Source organism: Hermetia illucens, chromosome 1 (assembly GCF_905115235.1).
Source record: "Hermetia illucens chromosome 1, iHerIll2.2.curated.20191125, whole genome shotgun sequence".
NCBI lineage: Eukaryota > Metazoa > Arthropoda > Insecta > Diptera > Stratiomyidae > Hermetia > Hermetia illucens.
Window position 1 is genome coordinate 182,700,463 of NC_051849.1, and position 21,871 is coordinate 182,722,333.

The 21,871-nt window shown below is 41.2% G+C and overlaps 1 protein-coding gene across 2 annotated transcripts in view; it reads right to left on the reverse strand.

Annotated features, from left to right (window-relative positions):
* Positions 1 to 21,871, reverse strand: part of LOC119661475 (mucin-17) — a 538,210-nt gene that overhangs the window by 215,776 nt on the left and 300,563 nt on the right. For both annotated transcript variants that reach the window (XM_038070838.1, XM_038070837.1), the window contains exon 4: positions 8,007 to 8,126. In XM_038070838.1, the coding sequence (XP_037926766.1) occupies positions 8,007 to 8,126 (120 nt within the window). The remainder of the gene's footprint in view (positions 1 to 8,006; positions 8,127 to 21,871) is intronic.

Here is a 21,871-nt window from a genome sequence, read left to right on the forward strand (position 1 = left end):
AATGCAAATTACAAGTATCTTTTGACTTGGCTTCTAGCATCTTATGGTCGTGTCTCACGAATAGTCAATGGGGAGATAGTGGATGGGTTAGCAGTGGTAAGGTATGAAGGAAAGATCGTTTGGGAGATTATCCAAGGAGCAGGTATACGAAGGCAAGTAAAGAACACGATTTCTTTGAAGTATTTGGCCACTACAATTTACATAGTTTTTTTGCAGGCTTTACTGAAAGCTTTTCTGACCAAAAGCGGAGTTTAGGAAATAGCACTTGCTTTCCATTTTTTCTTAAAATTCCGCCAAAAATGATTTCAATTCCAGTCGCAAATAGGGAAGAAACAATCGTTATAACCTGAACACCTGGCAAATTCATCATTGCCCCATCCAAACAGGGCCTGCAAAGTATAACAACAACGCAGTTTTTTTTATCAAGGAAACTACGAATAAGTCAATTTGCCTCAGGTAAGACTGTTGTCAAAGAGTAGTATAGGTCCCAGGGCGATACATGGATTGGTACTCACGATGCAACACAAAACCTGGGAAACGCCACCTGAACCAATACCAACAGCTCAACTACCAAATCCTACAACACCTCCACGTGGTCACCGCTAGGAGCACTTTCTTAACGAAAAGCTGCAAACGGAGAAGGATGAAAGCGAGTCTAAGGGCCTAAAAACGAGAAAAATTGTACCAACTGGTCCTCCAGGTTGGGAGTTGGGTAAGGCTAACAACCGCACACGGAACAACTCGTTACCAAGCCACAAAAGGAACCTCATACTGGATTGACGGCACAACAACGAACCCGGCAACGGCAACGGAATAACGAATTGAGCATTTTCTCATGATGGTGCGCTCTCTGTACAGAGGTTAAGCTGCCAAGCAGCTAGCCGATACCCTGTTCCAATATAGGGCTGATGCAACCGCTTTGCAGGGGATGCGTTGGACATGGACCGGTTTCTTAGAGAAGAGTCACCACACCATACATTATAGTGGCCATCCAGTAAACCATGTGCTTGGAGTAGGTTTTTTAGTCAGGGTTGAAAACATAAGTGAACGGCTATGCACTGTGCGCTTCCGAGGCGAATCCAGAAATATAAGCCTCATTAACGTTCACGCCCCTACAGAGGAGAGGAGTCGGAGAAAGATATCTTCTGTGAGGCAGTAGAATGAACCCTCGAAGCCTGCGCCAGCTATGATATCAAAATCATACTTAGGGATTTTAACAACCAAGTAGGGATTCAGCCGATACATTAACTCCCATAGCTTACATCAAAGTACAAATGATAACAGACTGCGGATTATTCAATTAACAGGGTCACACGAAATGGTTTTTGGAAGTACCTGGTTTACACGAAAAGCGGTCCACAAACAAACGTGGGCTCGTGTGGATGCTCATCCTGCCGAGACAAAGAGGGAACTCTGGTTTTCAACAAAATGAGCATATTGGAGCGATAGGTTGAGTACTTTGATAAATTGCTGAACAACCAGAACATCGGCGAGTTGGAAATCCCGCTAACTGAAGACGACGGACAAATACTGCCACCACCAAGTATAGAAGTAACAGTCCGTGCAATTCATCGGCTTAAAAATCATAAGGCGCCATGAGCCGATGGAATTACGGCCGAATGGGTTAAATATAGAGACAACCAATTACACCAACCACCTCAACTTATGCTCAAGGTGTGGGACAGTGAATTAATACCTGACGTTAGTCAACGGGGCATTATCTGCCTCATACATAAAAAGGGGGATGTCATGCAGTGCAGCAAATATAGAGGTATCACGTTGCTGAGTACCATCTATAAGATATTCTCCAATATCTTGCTTAGCCGGATAGCCCATACGCCCAGAACATCATTGGCCTATACCAAAGGGGCTTCACTCCAGGTAAATCAGCAACAGATCAGATTTTTTCTCTGCGGCAAGCACTGGAAAAACTGTTGGAATATGCATACCAGTTGCACCATCTCTTCATCGACTTTACGCTGTACACGGCCATAAGAGAATTCGGTATCCCGACGAAATAAGACTGACTAGGCTGACCCTGACCAATGTGCGAGGCAAGATAAAAGCAGCAAGATCATTCTCGAGACCATTCAACATCAACACTGGTCTAAGACATCATGTGTCCCCTTCAACTGGCCCCAGAAAATGATTCGCAATGGAGACGTCAATGCAAGAGGCACGATCCTCTGCAAGTCCACCCAACTACTGCCCTACGATGACGACATTGATATTATAGGAAGGCCAACCCGAGGCGTACAAACCACCTTCATCCAGATCGAGCACGCGGCTTTTGGGGCAAGATCTTGGGCTGCACATCAATTAAGGTAAGACAAAATATTTGGTTTCAACGTCAGCACCAAAAACCAACCACCCAACAACATCAAACTGCACTGGCCAAACGGGAGGAATAAAGATAGGAGACTACAACTTTGAGACCGTTCATAATTTCTCCTATCTAGGGTCGAAAATCACAACCGATAACAGCTACGACGATGAAATCCGCGCACGGTTGTTATCAGCCAACAGAGCCTATTTCAGCTTACAAAAACTGTTCCGCTCAATACGTCTCACCATAGGGTCAAACCTTTTACTGCGATTGTTATCTCCAGTAAGGGCAAACTGTCCTACGTGGAGATACTCAGAAAAGTCAAAGCAGATCCCGACCTAAGATCTGAGCGGAAATGTGAACAGAATCCGAAGAACCCAGAAAGGGATCTCATTTTCGAGCTGAAAAGATCCAGCGTAAGCAAAACTAATGACTTTCGCGCTCAAGTGAAAAACTCGTTTGTGGATAATGCCGCAGTACGTGCCCAAAAACATGAGATCTACATATAATGTAAGGATCTCGATGAAGTGACATCGAAAGGAGAAATTTGTAGTCCTCTGAAGGACCAATTCAAGTTGGACGAACTTACCGAGGAGTCTGTTGTGGGTTGACGAAAAGCCTATGGCGGTACTCAAACGGCCACAATATGAGTACCAGCTTAGGCAGCGCAGAAGTTGTTGGCGCCCGTTTTAAATGCCTCATGTTTGGGCACTTCGCGACGGTATGCACCAGCAGCATTGATCGATCTGATCGATGCAGAAGGTGTGGGAAGAAGGACCATATTGCCAGGAAGTGCAATAGGGACCCCAAATGTCTATTATGCGAGGTGAAAGAGGGACAGGAAAACCCGATGTGGTAAATGTCCGGAATTTAGGAAGGCACTCACTGCAATGAGAAAATGAGATTTATTCAAATAAACCTCAATCATTGCAGGGTCGCTCAGGATTTACTTGAGCAGACTAAGTTCGAATCTGAGATGGAAATTGCCATCATAAGTGAACCGTACAGAAACCGTCATGGTGGCATATGGGTTACAGGTTTGACTGGCGGAGCGGCGATATGGGCTTGCGGTCGACAGGCCATACAATGTACTGCAAGTCAGGCAGCCAGTGGCTTTGTGTGGGCGAAAATAAGTCGTGTATATGTATACAGCTGCTACGCCTCACCAAGTTTGACACTGTTTGAATTGGAGCAAATGCTTGATAATCTTCTTCTCGATGCTTGGGCCCTAGAGTGAGGCAGCAGAGAATCAAATGCTAGGGGGCGCAGTTTATTAAAAGCTTTTGCGCAGATGGACATAGTTTTGCTAACGAAGGTGCAGTGAACACTTTTCAGAAAGGGGGGTCAGGTTCGGTTATAGACCTGACCTTTGTCAGCCCTGCGCTGGCGCGTGGTATGTCCTGGTGCGTCAGCGAACGCTACATCCAAAGCGATCACGCGGCGATCTTCTTTGAGGCATGTATCCAGCCGCAGGGCTAAGGCCTATCATGCCCGAAACCGAGAAAGGTTTCAGACTGGTCTGCAAAAACTTTGGATGAGCAGACCCTCATAGAGATATGGTTACATCAACCTCTACGGAAAGAGTCGTCCATGTGGCTCAATGCATTGTCAAAGCGTGTGACGCGTCCATACCTAGGAGGTGGTCATTCCCCAGTAGGAGACCAAACTACTGGTGGAATGGTGAACCGGGCGGCCATCGATCAGCCTGCCATCGAGCCAGAAGAGCGGCTCAGATGGCGGTAGGTAGAGTCAATCAGGGGCAAAAAGAGCGCACCTATGAGACAGTTCGCAAAACCCACAAGCTCGCCATCCAGCGAAGCAAGAAGAAATGTTTTAATGAGCTCTGCTTACAGAAGCGGATGTAAACCCGTCGGGGAGTGCCTACAGAATCATGATGGGACGATTCAGAGGCAATTCATCTCCGTTCTTCTTGAAAATCACCCAGGGGTTATTCTCTCAGCAAGAGGAGGACATCGACACATTTCAACTACCTCTGAATGTGACGACAATTCCGCCAGTCACCAGAGACGAGCTACTGGCGATCTCGGTAAAATAGGAGACATTAAAGCACCAGGCCTGGATGGAGTACCGAATAAGGCCCTCAAGCTTGCCATAAAATCCAGACCGGACATGTTCGCTGAGTTGTTCGAAGCGTACATGTTATTTAGCTGAAAGGAGACTCTGGTATGACACCGATGATAGACCGCAGGAGTACGTTGTTTCCGCGGGTGCCCCGCAGGGTTCCGTATTGGGCCCATTACTGTGGAACATCATGTAGAACGATGTACTTAATCTTCCGCTTTCGAGGGAAGCCACAGTGGTGGGTTACACTGACGACATAGCACTGATTATTGTCGCAACGCATCTCGAAGATGCTGAGTTATACTCAGGCGAGCAGTCAGTGCTGTTAAAAGCTGGCTAGAGAGTTCTGGTCTGACACTTGCGTAGGAAAAAACAGAAGCGGTCCTCATCACTAAGCTTCGGAATAGAAATTACGCTTGTATTAGAATCGGGAATCACTTCCGAGTCGACCATCAAATACTTGGGAGTGGTGATAGACGGGAAGCTCAGCTGTAAGCAACAAGTGCAGTATGCTTGCGACAAATCATCCACTGCTAGTATGGCCCTGGCAAGGATAATGGCGAACGTGAGAGGGTCACGGCATACCTCTAGGTTGCTTATAGCCAGGTGGTGACCTCAATCATGCTCTATGCGACTCCAGTTTGGAAGGAGGCGTGCGGATGTCAATTAACACTAACAAACTGAGTGCAGTCTACAGGAGGACAGCCCTGAGTGTATGCTCTGCTTTCAGGACTGTTTCAGTTGACGCAACATTCTTCATCTCTGGAATGATGCCGATTGACATCTTGGCAGATGAGATGGTGAACATATATAATGCGAAAATAATCTCTCCCCCATCGCAGACGAAGAAGGCTGAGATGGAGAGATCCATAAATAGATGGCAAGAGTGGTGGGAAAGCTCGGGAAAGGATCGGTGGACTGACTGATGACAGACTTGTCATCAAGGAGTCGTTGTCATCATGGAGACGACACGGTGAGATTAATTATAATCTCACCCAGTCTCTCAAGAGGCACGGAGGATATCGCCAATACCTGCACAGGTTTTATTGGAGACCTCACCCGACTGTCTAAATTGTGATAAAGTCCCAAAGGACCCAGAGCGTGTATTCTTCCTCTGTCTGCGATTTGTGGAAGAAAGCAGGAATTTAAAGGAGACTCTAGGAAAGCTGCTGCTACCAGAAAATCTGGTGCCGACAATGGTAGCACATCAAGAGAATTGGAATGCAGTGAACTCCATGATCTCATCTATCCAAACCAAACTGCGAAAGGCAGAGGAAAGGAGAAAAACGTGGTCACGTGCGTCGCATATAGAAAAAAGATTACTAAGCTAGAGTGAGATGACTCCGCCCCGTGATGTAATACCTTATGGTGGTTCCGCGAGGTAGGGAGGGGGTGGTTTTAGTGCTGGTATATACCGACCAGTGCCTTTTGATGATTTCCACCTTCTCAGAAAAAAACAAGTCGGAATACCGGAAGCTCGCGCTTCGGATATAAAGGTTTTGTGTTCATTTTATGTAAGAAATTTCAACGCATATTTTGCTATCCGTATTTAGCTACAAATCCAACATAATCCTTCATATTTTTCCAAACTACGAGACATACGTACATATTACAGCCATAGATACTACGCTCACCCTAAACAAACAAACTGCCTATTTCCGAATACTGTACATACATATGCACGTATATAAATTGGTAATACCCATATTTCCGATTTACTTCTTATATCTATTTGAATTAGGCACTACCCGCAAAGTTCATTAGCACGCATATATTATATACCTACATGCACACATGTCTGGCTGGCAAATAACTAAAAAAACTAAAACAAAATAATTCTCCGCGACCCAATTCATAAGAACTTATTTCGTTGTAGTATTGACGAATTGATATGTGATGATGACGTCATGCAGGTTGTAGAGTGCACGAAATTCACAAAAAATTGTAAAGTTTCACCTCCTATAACTTTGTTAATAATAGTTGGATTTTCTTCAAATTTGACCGATTTGTGCATTATGTTCTTCATTACGCGCACGCCGAATTTTGTACTTCTGGGATGAACATAAGGGGGGTGCCGGGTAAATTTCTAAAATGTGGAAATATACTATTATTAACTTTATTTGTGCGGATGTCGGAACCGGATATATTTTGAGGCCTAGATTTTGTAGAGATGCGTCACTGTGATTTTTTTCAGATTTTTCGGTTGGATAGGTTCTGAGAACGAGACCTGTTACACTTTTTGGGGGTCATATTTTGAGCGCTCACTCCTCCATGTTTCACCCAATATCAAATATTGCACCAGTTTCGAAAAGTACTAAGTGAGACCTTTCATTTGATACCCCACATGGCTACATTCTGTGAAAAAAAAATTTGCACCCTCCATTCACATATATGGGGAGCCCCCCCTTAAACTTAACACAAGATGGCGCCACTTACTGCATGTAAAGGGATCACCAGATTACATACTCTCACCAATTTTCGTGACAATCGGTCCAGCCGTTTCCGAATAAATCGGGTGTGACAGACAGACAGACAGACAGACAGACAGACAGACAGACAGACAGACAGACAGACGGACAGACGGACAGACAGACACCGTCTCGATTCTAATAAGGTTTTGTTTCACACAAAACCTTAAAAAGACAGAGGGACAGACAGACAGACAGCAAACCGAGATTTTAATAAGGTTTTGTTTTTCACAAAATTTACAGAGTTTTGCAATCCTATGTAGCCCTTGGTTTCGATATACAGAAGCACGGTACTCCGTTGGTTCCATTGCTATTTCCCAGGAGTTCAAATTCGTGTCATGTAATAAAACCGTAGTACATATGTTTAGAGTTCTTCAGTATGCGCAGATGAGAGGGATAACCATCAATTGGAGGAATTACATGTAAGTCTGCATTTTTACAAGATCTCGAATCTCCAGCTAACTTCTTCCTTTCCTATCTTAACTGAACTGATAGTAAGTTTACACTCAACCTAAATTTTTCGCGGTGGAACAATATTTTTCTGTCCAACTCCATATCACTTGCCTTCTGTCTACTCAAATCAGAAAACTTCCATGCCCTAAGGCAGCAGAAGTTTACAATTTCAGTATGCCCGCCGCCACTCCTTCCATTTACCTAAAAAAATGTTATCTTCACCAGCATACATTCTTCCCTCACTTCCAAAGATTTTGCACTGAGCAAACTAGAAAACCTAACGAGAATGTCCGGATCGATAGTAAGTGCTTGCGGCTACGTAAAACTTAATGGCTCCAATGGTTCAGTTAAAAAAAGCATTTTTGCGCTGCTCGTTGGATACCGTAACAACTTGCAAATTGGATTTTTGCAAGATTTGGTTTCTCTGTACATATTCCTCCAATATATGTCAACCAAGGGCAGAGCTAGGAGAGCTGTTGCGACCCCCAGCCTACAAGATTATCGGATGCTGGAGAGAAACAAGTTTCGTACGAATGGACCTATCTTCTAAATTGGAATTTCACGGAGATGAAAAAACGAGAATATGGTCAAGTATCTACATAATGCATGTGCGGATGAAAAATCTTTCAAGTTTAGGTACAGACGGGTCCGATAAAAAATCGGAATGTATCACTTACGTGCTAGAACAGGTTGTTGTTTCGTTCGAACTGTTGCATTATTCGTTTGGGTTTTCGGTGGTGGTCCCAAGTCTGTCGGCGATATGCTAAGTGTTCGTACATCTCGTTTCTTAGCTGATCCTGAAATGAAATGAATTGGGAAATGTCGGATTAGAATAAGTTTTCCACGAAATTTGGCTGAAAATTTTATATTTAGGCAAAAAGTGTACTGGATATATCTCACGCAACTAAGTAGGCTTTAATTACATAATTTCCTAAAAGTGTTAAAGCATGTTATGTTGTCCAAGAGTCTATTACCAAGCACTAATCCTATTATGGATAATTATGGAGCTGATAGTTCCGATAAAGCGGATAAACATTTTAAACCGATTGCATCCGTTTAAAGTTTGCAGCGACAATTTACGGCTAATACGGATTATAAATCTACATGAGATGTGCATGGCCTATTTTCAAATAAAAAGCCACCCATACGCGATTTATTACGCTGTAAAGCGCTACTCACAATGTGCCTCGTAGTAAAAGGATTATACTCGTTTGCAAGCAGCATCCAATTCCAAATGCTCGTAAATATTACCAGAGTATCGTATTTATATTGCATTCCAGAAACCATCCCCCATTGCAGACTGCACGATGTGATATTGTGACATTAAATCGCATTTGCTCAAATCCAACATAAATCCGTGAAATCCTCCAGAGAGAGATAAGTTCGTATGTAAAATAGCAAATTCAAATTTTCCATGAATGAAATGCCCATTACATCCCCATTTTCCCTCATTACAGAAACGTCTCTGTACACTCGGACGACGGAAATATTATTTTCAATAATATTCCTCCAAGATCCAGCTCGTTTCAATGTCGGCTGGGTTTGTTAAAAGAACATTTTCTATTTGATTTTTATGCATCCATTGTTAAAACGGCTGTTTAACGGGCAGCCACGCATAAAAAGTAAAGGATTGAAAAGGATGAAAATCCTTGTAGACTTACAAACTCTTTCTTGTGGTAAGAAGTTCTCATCGACTCCCTGGCCTATGTCCTGCGCCATTATCCTTGGCAACAACAGAATCCTAGACGATAGCGAGTCTACCATTCCACTTATTGGGGGTTTTTCGGTTTGCTGTGCAAAGCATCCCCATTGTGTACTCATACCAGCACCCTGGCAAGCTCGAACCTAGACATGTAGTTGAAACGTTGAACCGAAGGACAGGACATTAATGTATTATTCAGAGAAAGCAGGCGACGACATGGAGCAGATTTGCATGGTTCAAAGGACGCCCAAGGAGACATGTAAACGAAAAAGAATGTTCTGATCTACAGTAAGATGCGTGAAGGAAAGCGTTGGAAGGGATTTGAGGGAGTTATAGACTGCGAAAAGATATTTTTTTCGGAGAAACAATCTTTGAGGCTGGAACTTATGATTATGACGTGATGAGGTTTCTTATGGCTATTTTAATGGGGGTGTATATATTCAAATTCAATGCAAATGAACGGTTAGGAGAGTGTGAAATAATATTCACTGAGAATTTGTTCATTAATTTCAAAGAATTGTCATATTAAGTATTTGTATGCATATGACGGTATAGTATATAAACATATGGTTGTGTCACTGAAATATTAATATGCTGACGTCAGCGTATCAGCGGGTGTCCATCCTTTAGATTTCCTAAATGGTAACCAGCAGGAGGGACAAGAAACCCTGCATCAGCAGTATATTGGTTTGCAGGAGTGTTTACTGCATAAACGACAATGGCGCTTTAGATATTTTAGATACTCCGATGAGAATCTTTCCGGCATTGGAACCGTATTATTATGCAGTACAGTCCATATCCCCCCTTAGGTTACTGCTTTGTTGACCAAAGGGTTTTCACATAATCTCTCTTTTTCTACTACACAAAACCTTAATTAACAGGTTTTGTGTAAAACAGAACTTTATTAAAATCCGTTTATTGTCTGTAAAGTGTAGTCTCGTAGGGTATCAAATGAAAGATCTCGATTAGTACGAACCGACATAAGATTGACATCGATTGCAAAGGGGAGGAGTGCGAGGGTCCGAAAAGTGTCACTTACTTCAAGAATCCTTTCTCTGAACCAGAAAATCTAAAAAGAAGATGGTGATCCATGCACGTGGTAACTAGACCTCAAAATACTCTCCATACCGATACCTATTTAAATATATATTTAAGTATATAAGCATATAAGTATATTTTTTAGAAATTGACTGAAAACCCCCCTTAAGTTTAACCTAGAATCATAAAGACTATACTATTGAGTACGATACTGCTAAGTTTGGTGGAAACAGAGTTACAATAGGTCAGATTTGTCATTTTTGTATAAATTTATTACATTTTAAGACTTTGAATGTTAGCAACATACTAAAGTGGGTAAAGGTCTCACAAACTGAATGCGTAAACATTACGAGCAAAGTACCAATGGGACAAATACCTACTCATATATGCCTACATAAGCAATACACAAAAACTACACCAGTATGCTGGTCCCAAGTCCAGGTAAAGAAGGAAGGTTTGAGGGAACGTACTTAGCACTATCTTCAGTAAAACAAAAATAAAGTGCTGACATCAGGAATAGAAACAAATAGTTAGTTATTCCACTATGCTAAATCCTACCTGATCTCATTTGGTGACAGGTCCCGCGATACACACAAGATGATCGGATTGAGTCACAAGGCTCGGAGAAATGCTAGGGCGCCCACCTCAGTCGACGCGGCCCCCGGCCCTGACAAGAAATGGGCAAGGGTTCGTGACGCATGGACGGCGTCGGGACGTAAGCAAGTTAGTCCGAACAAAACGAACAAAACAAATACGTGTTTGCACGCTAAATGTTGGTACCCTAACTGAAAAGACCGAGGAACTCGGAAGAGCTCTTCGGAAAAGGCGCATTGATATCTGCGCTCTGCAAGAAACCTGAGAGTATGGAGCCAAAAGCTACGACATTGAATGCGAACGCGATAAAAATGGCTATAAACTTCTCTATTTTGGTAGCGCACACACTCAATATGGTGTTGGCATTGCCATCTCAGAGGGTTTCCGTGATGCCATTAAAAAAATCGAACATTCTTCACCGCGTACGTACCACAGACAGTTCCACCTGATGCCGAGAAAGATACCTTCTGGCAACTTCCCGATGAAAAGACTTGTCACGTGGCTGCTAACGACTATATTATCATTGCCGGCGACCTTAATGGCCATGTGGCTGAAAAGGCAGACGGTAACAGGTGTCATGGTGGAAAGGGGTTCGGAGCGTGCAATGAGGGTGGTGAGCGTATAATCGATTTTGCGGACACGCATGTCCTTGTACTTATGAATACATGGTTCATCAAACGTTGTCTCGTGTACATTTTATAGTGGGAATAGTAAGACACAAATCGACTATATTCTCATTAGACGCCGACTTTTCACCACTGTCACTGATTGCGAAGCCATTCCCTATGAGACCATCGCACCTCAACATCGGCCGTTGATTGCCGTCCTGCGAATTAAGCCACCGATAAAACAGCGTGAGGAACGCACTGGCCTACCACGCATTAAATGCTGGTGATTTCGTGAGAAGAAAGAAGAAATGATCTCACTCACACGGTTACCGACCATTCCGAATGTGGAAGAATCGTGGAACCAAATGAAAGACACGATCCACAAAGCGGTCTCTGCAACCCTCGGGGTCACCACGCCGGGTGAGCGGTACATCAACCGAGATACTTGGCTTTGGAATAACGATGTTGAAATGAAGGTCGGTGAGAAGTAGCCCCTCTACCACAAATTTCTCGACGGTAAACCACTGGCCAATTGGTAAATTTATAAGAATGCCAACCGGGAAGCAAAGAAACACTCGCTGTCATCCGAGCGGATCATTACAAAAATTTTTACGATAAATTAGACACTCGGGATGGCGAGAGGAATCTGCATCAACGAGGGCGAAAGATATGTTAGAATTAACCGAATCCCAAGTCCCAAAGGTGAAATTAACCGCGACGCTCTATCACGAAGCGCTTTCCCCACTTAAACAGACATTTAAACCAAGAGACCCCAGACAGAGTGAGGGGTCCCAAAGCAGCGTGTGAAACAGAAGTTCCAGGGACCAGAAGGGGAACAGAAGTAATAAGGACGCTACCCACACTCATCAAATATCATAGTATATATTCGAGCGACATAACACACTGTCTGTAACATATAATAAATCTCTAGCAGCTATATATAGTTGTCTGCCGCAGGACGGCCGGTGATGTCGTTAGTGACGGAGCAGTCCATCAGTACAGAGGAAAATTTAAAAAATCTACACATATCCAGATAGGATCTACGCTGTCGTAGGAAGGGAAGGTAGTCCACTCGAGGAAAACTTTTCTTAAAGAAGAGGGAACGGGCGAATTTACGTTGCAAATTCTCGAAGACAAGACAATCACAGTTACGGGACGGTGACCATATCACGAAGCAGTACTCGAGGATATTCCTCACGAGGGAATTGGAGAGAGCTAAGGAGAATTGGATGGAGTTAAAATTAGAGGAGGAACGAAGTATAAAGCCTGATAATTTTGCTGCGCAGCTTATTGTCGAAAGTGACTCCGAGGTCTTGAGTGAAATTTAAGCAGGATAAGGAATGTCCGTTAAGAGAGTACGAGAAAGAAGTGAGTGAGGATTTTAGGGAGTAGCACATAGAATGACACTTTCTGACGTTTACTGGTTAGCCATTAGTCGAGCATCAACGAATCAGAGTGTCTAGGTAAGATTGAAGGGAAAGACAGTCCATAGGCGACGATATAGCAGAAAGCAGCTTAACCTCGTCTGCATAGAGCAAACAGGGACAAGTAAGGAGGGGAGGAAGGTCGTTAAGAAAAAATAAAAATAACAAAGGGCCCAGAATACGGGGAGAAGGAGTGGGAAGTACAGCCATCAAAAGAGATATGTAGAAGCAAAACCCTACTATGGAGAATGATTTATCCATTTTACGTACCACCCAAATAGTTCTCAGAGTGATAACCACTACCAATATAGTAATCTAATCTGAAAGGCTAAAAGGCTACAGACACATTAAAAACAAAAGACAATTGAAGAATTGAGTTTTCACTAAAGTTTCAATTAAACCTTATTTTCTCCTTCCTCTTTTAGAAACTTCCCTACAAAGGATTCATCCTTGAAAGTAATAAACACCAACAACATTATCTCTGGACAAACTCATAAACTGCAACTTTTTTCCTCTCACTCATTTCTTAATAAATTTTCACAGAAAATCATAATTAATTTTTTTCCAAAGGATAATTTGCATTTCCTTTTCATAATGAACAAACTACCATAAATGGACTTCCTCCTTTTGCCTTTTTAACGTGTTTATCAAAGAAGGAATACCACTTTGTAAGCTCGCTTGGAATCAGTCGAGATTTTGCAAAATGATAAGAACTTGGAATAGAATATATTCTGGAAAAGAAGGAAGATCTGGAGCAGTGAAAGTAAGGATGTAAAAGAAGAAGGTGAGTTCGGCATCAATTGTTTGCTTGAAAGGTCTTTTATTAAAAAGGAAAATAAAATCTGAAGAATTCATCTTAGCTTGTGATTACTAGTGATGGAAAGAATGAAATCGTTGAGAATGTTCAAAGAACTTCTCTAATTAAAGTAACATAAGAACTTAATTTTTAATTACAGAAAAGGTAGCGTTAGCAACGCACAAAAGAGAATGCATTCAATAGATTTGTATTTATTTAAGTTGAGTTCTTTTTCTGCTGATGTGGCCTATCATCTGATCATTTGTACAGCATCATTGTAGGAGACTGATCTCGACATAATAACAAAAATAGAAAGATATCATTGAAAGTCAGGATATTCGCAGAGTAAAGAAGTTTACGAAAATTAGTTTTTGGAAGTCTTGGACGCCCCTCGTGGTCCTCTTTTGGCCTCTTTTGAAATTCACGAAACTTTTCACATGGCACAAAATAGAGGGTGAGTTTTGTGCCATGTAGAACTGTCATTCCTTGCGTTTGCTGGGAAATTGCATTCTATTGCAGGCACTAAATTTTTGCAGCAATTTTCCGAAAGAACTATTAGACTCTGCCTAACGTATGTACTGTTGTTGAGGTCAGCTTTGATGAATTATTGATTTTCATTGTAAAGAGTGCTTGGTATCAATATATCCCCATTAATTAATTAATTAATGATGATGCCGTGGGACATTATAAAAAAACTGTTTCTCTTCTTTTCTACTATAGGTACATACATCTACAGTCGAACGTTGATAATTCGAAATCTTGGACAATTGAAACTTTTTTCTTGATCCCTTGAATTTCTCGAAAAATCTTGGATAACTCGATGCATTTTTGGATAATTCCAGGTATTTTAGAAAATATTATAAATAAGTTGACTTTTTTGGATTTCATACGAAAAGGATCTGAAAAAATTTTGCAATCTTCAGCGGTACAGTTAAGCAGCGGTTTCAGTGACTCCACTCGAAAAATACCAATCGTACCAGGGGAATGTTACACGGTTTGGTATGCTGAAAAAAAATATTTATCCACAATTATCCAGCGGAAAATTCTGGTATGACAACCGCAAAGGAACCTATAGGTCATACACTAATAATCCTAATTTGCTGAAGCAAAATCTTTATCTGTCAATCGCAAAAAAACCAGTCGTGAATTAATAAAAAGATGAAACAGTTTTTGTGGTATTATAATTTGTCCAATAAATAAGGCGGAATTTGAATCCAAAGTGATACAATTGATATGGTTCGTCTACATTAGTTTGCAAATAGGAAGCAGTTTCATATGACAACCCACCTATCTATTGGGAAATAGAAAATCAGAACAAATTAATGAAGTTAAAATTCAATTAAATACTTTTAATATCTTTTCTAATGCAGCACGAACAAGCGTAAAGGCAAATAAGTAAAAGTTTATTATCTATTTTATGGTAACAATATTGCAACAGCTTGTGTACATATAATTCATCCAAGGCGCATTGCAGTCTTACAAAGGAGGAAATACTGGCGAAATTTTACTAATGGTTGAGGATTTTTTTATTTTGTCATCGGTTATTTCAGAATAAATTCAATTTGGGCTGTTTAAACAGACTTGCCGGTCAAACGGCAGTATGGCTCCCAGGTCGGAAGTAGAGATTTGCACCAACGATGAAGTGCATAGGAAGCGTGCAGAATAAACATTAACAGCTCTGCCACCAAATCCACCATGTGAAAATGGAGGTAGGACTCTTTCAGTCAACTTTGCCCGGAAAAACTAAAAGTTGCCAAGCCACGGATTAGTCACGGACTGATCTGTCTACACAACGGTGGGCCCGTCAAACAAAACGGACAAACAAATTGCGCATTTTCTCGTGGAATGTGCCTCTACAGAATAGGAGCTGCTAAACAACTAGGCGATAACCTTGTTTCAATATAGGGCTTACTTCATTGCATTGAAAAAGCTTCTGGCTTCGTGGAGAAGAATGACTATACCATATATTATAGTGGCTATCCAATAAACCATGTGCTCGAGGTAGGCCTCCTAGTCAACCAAAACATAAAAGCCGCCGTTTCCGCTTTTGAAGGCAAAGGCAAAAGGCTATCGACCAGATGCCTTTAGCATTTGTACCGCTATAAGCATATTTGGCGCCACTCGTACAAAAGCCAGGACGATGACGATTGTGAGCTAGAAACGGAACGAATGAACGCGGACACAGGTAAAAGTTTACAACCAATTCCGTCGGGTGAAAAAGCAACCAACAAGTGGTACCAACAAGTCAGAAAAATAAAGCCGTATACACCTATCGGGACAAAGAGGGAAATCAGATTTCCGACCGTCTGCGTATATTGGACAGATGGGTCAAGTATATTGATGCATTTCTCAACAATTAAAATACCGACGAATTGGAAGTCCCTCCAACTGAAGACGGTGGACCAATGCTGTCATTGCCAAGAAAGTTAAGAACAGCCTGAGTACTCCGTCGACTTGACAATCACGAATCGCCAGCAGCCGAGGGAATTAGAGTTACACTGGTTAAATCTGGTGGCTACCAACTTCACCAAGCGGTTCTTCAGTTTATGCTCAAGGTTTGGAGAACCAAAGCCTGATTACTAGTTATCAATATCAGTCCAATGAGGCAATATCTGTCCAATGCATAAACAAGTCGGGAAATCAGAAGTCGGTTTCTTCAGGTATAAAAGGTTTTGTGTATTTTTTATATAAAAACATTTGAGTGGTCATTTGTTTCACTACTACGTAATGTATATGCATATATTATGTCAGAATATTCACTTTTGCGAGCCACTGACATTCAAAGTTTTAGAATTTGCACTGAAGCGACAACTTTGACCTATCATAACTTTGTTACTAATAGTGCGATTTCTGCCAAACTTGGTGGGATCAGGCTTTATATTATAGTCTGAACTTCATGCCCACATTTCTAGAATGAATTGAAGGTGGTTTTGCAGCCAATGACTAAAAATTACAATAATATACAATTATTAGCTTTATTTATTATTTATTTAGTATATCGGTATAGAGGGTATTTCAGAGCCTTATAGTTCTAGCTCCATTATATCCCTTTCTCCCCCTTGTGCACGAAATATCTAAACTGAGACCAGCTTTGTAAAGTACTAATCAAACCCTTTCATTTGAAATGTGAATTTTATGGGGGTATAGCCGCTTCTGAGAAAAATGAGTGTTACAGACAGAAAGACAGACAGGCAATAAAGCGATTTTAATAAGGTTTTGTTTTACAGAAAACCTTAAGAAGGAGATATCACTGCAGTGCACTGCGATCGTAGTGGCATGACGTAGCGGAGTACCTTCTAAAAAATATCTTCCTCTATCCTGCTAGGATGAATAGCTCCACAGGTTCAAAACAAAATCGATCCATACCGAAGAGGCTTCGCTTCAGGCAAATTAGCATTATATCAGATTTTCCCTTTGCGGCAATCAATGTATCATGTATCATGTAGCATTTATCTATTGACTTCAATGCCGCCCACGGCCATGAGAAAATTCAGTATCTCGTCAAAATGAATGAAAAGACTGATTACGCTGCTCTTGACCATTATGCGGGGCAGATAAAAGCTACATAACTGCTCTCCAGACCTCTCATATCACCAAGAAAAGGGAATGCTGCATCATCTATTCTTTTTAACCTGGCCTTACAAAAAGCAATCCGCAAAGTTGATGCAAATGCGAAGGGGACTATGTTCTTTAAGCTTAAATTCTGACAATACATAATGGTCTTTTTTGACAATACATAGTGGGAAGAATAGCCCAAGATGAACAAACTCCCATATCCAGATCGGACAGGTACATGGTGGCAACGGTAGTAGCAAAGACAAAAGCAAGAAACACTTAAAATAGCACTGATAAACTGGAAATAATGCAAAGAGTATACTATCCTCTTTGAAACTGTTCAAAATTTATTCTTTCTAGGATCAAGAATAATTACTAATAACAGCTATGACGATGAAATCCGCGCACGGTTATTGCCAGCCAAAATAACATATTTAAGTTTACAAAAACTGTTCCCCTCGTCGTATTTCTTAGTTCCTATTGCACAAGACAATAACCTTGCCTGGTCCTCTTGTGTTCGTCGAAAATCTGTGTTTTTAATAATAATAATCATCATTGACGCAACAATCCAATTGGATCACGGCCTTGAAGTGTGTTAGAGCACTTCATTCAAGAACGAAATGGTTCACAACAGGATTATAGTACCCTATAGAAGGCAATGTGGTCAGCATTGCGCTCGCCCGAGATTATTACCTTGATTTGACTCAAGTGCTCATTCCCAGCTGAGTGGACTGGTATCCGACACCAAATCAGGATACAAATCCAATTACCACAAGTAAGATTTGAACCGTGACTTTCCATATGACAGCCTTGTCCTCTAATTATAATACTTAGCTATCCGGACAGACTTGTGTTTTTAGCAAGTAAAATTGCGAACTCTTAGCCGCGTTCGAGAGAAGAATACTCGGGCGGAATGTTTGGCCCCTTACCGAAGGGTACATGATTCTATAACCTGTAAACCACAACGACGAAATTCATGAGCTATACCAGGACCATCTCTTGTGGACAAAATCTGACTCAATAAGTTACGGAGGGTGGGCTACTTAATCCGTATGGATGAAGATGATCTAACCCGGAAAGACTATAAAGGCAATGTCTATGGTAAAAAAAAGAAGAAGAGCAGCAGAGAAGCGTAGCAGGCCCTGGTTCAGAGGGAGCATTGGCGTAGGCCAGAACGCCAGACAGTTTTTATATCAAATTGGTGAAGCCCGGCGAAAATCAGGAAGCCTGAAGCTCTTTACTAAGGCAGGCCTAGACCGGATACGGGTAGTTGCCCCAATGCTAATGACGATAACATAATGCTAGTGCATACCATTTGTTGCGCTATGAATTTTGATGAAATCGACTTTGATTGTCACAGTTTTTTGTAAAAAAAAGTGAAAATTGGAAGAAATATGAACAAGGGTATGATCTCTGGTAACAAAAACCTCAGCCCGGTCCGCTTGATTGACACGCACTAAAGGATCTTTAACATTGCTCGCACAATAATTGTGATTACCTCTTATTTTCCTATTTCCAAGCTAGTTTCAGAATAATGAGTTCCGTTAAAGCGTTCAGGTTATCAGTAAAAAATGGCAGTTACGTCAAGTATTTCAGATATTATAAATATAAATACATAAATTTCGTCAGAATCATTGAAGTATCACAAAAATAGTAAGAAATATATCGGAAGATATCTATTTGCGTTAGTGTTTGCCTCCACAGTGAGCTTCGGACACTATTTAATAAGAATTCAGGGGTTCACAATTGAAATAGAAGGAGTTAATGGAAAGGAGTTTCTACCTGAACTAATTAATTACTACAAAAAGATAAAAAATTTGAAAATAAAATACACCAAACAGGTCAACAAAACTTTAACCACATTTCGATAATCAGACCAGAACAGATTTTTCTTTCTGCGCCTAATCTATTAGTTCATTGAATTAGGTCCACTGATATTGTTTATCACTTCTTAGAAATTTCTACTTTCCGCTTTATAAAAATGCGGTTTTCCCTGATATGAACATTTTGACATCCGTAATTTTCACAACTGTAAAGGATTTGAATATTATATGAACGAGACAATTGCTCTGTAGAAGTTAGGAGCATGTTTCTTTGGAAAAGTGGGAAACAGCTTGTTTTGCATTAAACGACGATGCGAAGTAAGGAAACAATTACCCGAATCCAAAGAAGTACCGACTGCGCGGGGAGAACAGGGTACTAGAAGGATAACTATGCCTCGAACAGAATTGGGAAATTATATACAACCTAACATGCCTTCTTAAAGTTCGCGCCAGGTTGCAGCAGGGTGTGGGATTCTCACCCACTAAAACAAGCCCCACTTTTTTCTTTTTCATTCCCCCCGGAATCGCTACGAAACATTACTTTTCCTACGGTTGGTAATCAAGACCATCTCGGTCTTTGTTCTGGAAGGTCAAGCTAAACCAACGCTAGTGGTTCCATTAGCATACATTTCAATAACTTCAGATTGTTTTGCAACAACAACCACAGCTAGATCATCCACAAACCGATTATCGTTGTCTTCCTTGCCACAGGAAGAACAATGACACCACTGCAAATCACGTTCCAGAAGAGTGTGGTACTCCTGCCGTGATAGTGTACTGCTCAGGTCTCTCATCCGAATCGTACTAAAGTACCCCTTTCCGAGAACTTTTAAGGAGCTTAGTCAAGGAACATCCTTTTTAGCGAATGAGCTTGTCATCCACTTCTAGCTGACTGACTGAACGCGTTTTTGACGTCGCGTCCTGAACCACTTTCAACACCACATTTACGGCATCGATCGTTGAATAAGTTTGACGAAAACCAAACTGTCGCTCCGATTAGCCATCCCTATATTCTATGATAGAATTTTTTTAACCGTGTCTATAAGAAGATGATGATGGATGTCCCGGTTGCTCACTGTGCTTCGGTGGCAAAACTAGTTTCTGCCACTTTCATCGAGCGGGGAAACTTCCTTTCATACACATCTCGAATCCGCTGATTAACCAGTCTTGTCTTAATGGCGAGTTTAACGGCTCCATCCAAACCAGAAGCTCTATTATCTCCGTTTCTCCGACCAATCTCGGCAGGTTCTGTCTGCCTGTTTGCTTGTCTGTCCGTCTGACTGTCACAGCTATTTACTCGACAATAGCTGCAGCATGAAACTTGGTGAAATTATATAAGCTGTGAATTCAAAGGATAGGGATGGTGGTTGGTGTTTTTTTTTCAACGATTTTTAATGGAATGTATATGAACGTACAATTATAATCGTGGCTATATTTAAGGGAAAAACTTAAATGGAAGTAACTTGGTATTTAGAAAAGATCTTAAGCAGCAGACAGGCAGGACAGTAAACAGATTTTGATAAGATTTTCTTTATTACAGAATCTTGAAAACTATTTATTAATTTATATCATGAAAATTCCTTTGTGAACCCCCTTTTCATTTCATGGCGGAAAGACTAGAATAAATTATCAGCTGCCAACCACATTGTTAAGAGTATATTTGGATGCTGGCCAGTTAGTACGGCGATATTTACCGGTTTTTTTAACTGTTCACGTCTTCCATTAACATTGGCCAATTTCAGAACCCTTGCTAGAGATTCTATCATTTGTTTCCAAATATTTCGCAAATTACTCGAACAAATCATTTCTGCATACTTATTATACTATATCATGAACGTCCGAGTTGAAAGGCAAATAAATTTAATTTTATTCATGTATATACAAAGCCCCGCAACAACCTTAATTGGCTCTCTTGATCAAACTTTCACAAAAAAGTCGGATTGAAATTAATTTACATTTTACAGTTTTGAGATAATTAATCAATAAAATATGAAAAAATGGATATGGTTTAATCACTTAATTTCATTGAGTGTCATAGGAGTATCAATTTATCGAGGGTTCTCAGTCATTTCATGCATGTTACATCGTAAAATATTTATCCCAAAGAGATTATTCGTTCGATGGAGATGATTTATTTGGTGATCGGATTGCGAGTGTTTATCCGATTGATAAATTCAAATTTATACAGGTTGAGCAATATTTTATGAAGTGGTTGCATTTATTATTACAACTAGAGGTATTGCAATGGATTAAATGATTTGCATGTAAAATAAACTCAATAAATGGAACTACTGTTATTCAGTCGTTTCGAGCAACAATATTCAACTTAATTATCGCTAAATAGATGCGAATGGGAACTAGGAAATTTTCGATGGGTGCAGCTAGTTTTTATTAAAATCGATTCACTGTCTGTCTTTTTTTTTAATGAGGTGGAAATCTTCAAAAGACTCTGGTCTTGGCCCGCCAGAGTGTCGGATTTTTACCCACTAAAACCACTTCCGACTCCCCCCCTACCCCGTGAAACCACCTTTAGGTATTACATCATGTCAAACCGCGGGGTTACTGCAATCATGGAATTGGTCGCCTCCCAGCCTTCCTTACAAGCTACCATTCTTCCGACCAAATTTTCCGGTGATAGCACTTCACCTAGAGTTTCCCCTAGGTTCCTCCTTTCTTCCAAGGACCTAGGATACTGGAAGAATACGTGCGCTGAGTCCTCTGGGACCCCGTCACAGTTTGGACAATTAGGCGAGGTGCCCAATTTAAACCTGTACACGTATTGATCCTCCATGGTCGGTGAGAAACTAGGTGAGATTATAATTGATCTCCCCATGCTTTCTCTCGAGCCACTCCCCGATTGAAGGGATCAACCTGTAAGTCTAACGACCCTTTTCTGACTGGTCTCTACCTTTCGGCTTTTTTCACCTCCGATAAGGGAGAGATGGACCTGGTGTTATAAATGTTCATCATTTCGGTTGCCAGCATGTCAGTCGGCATCGTTT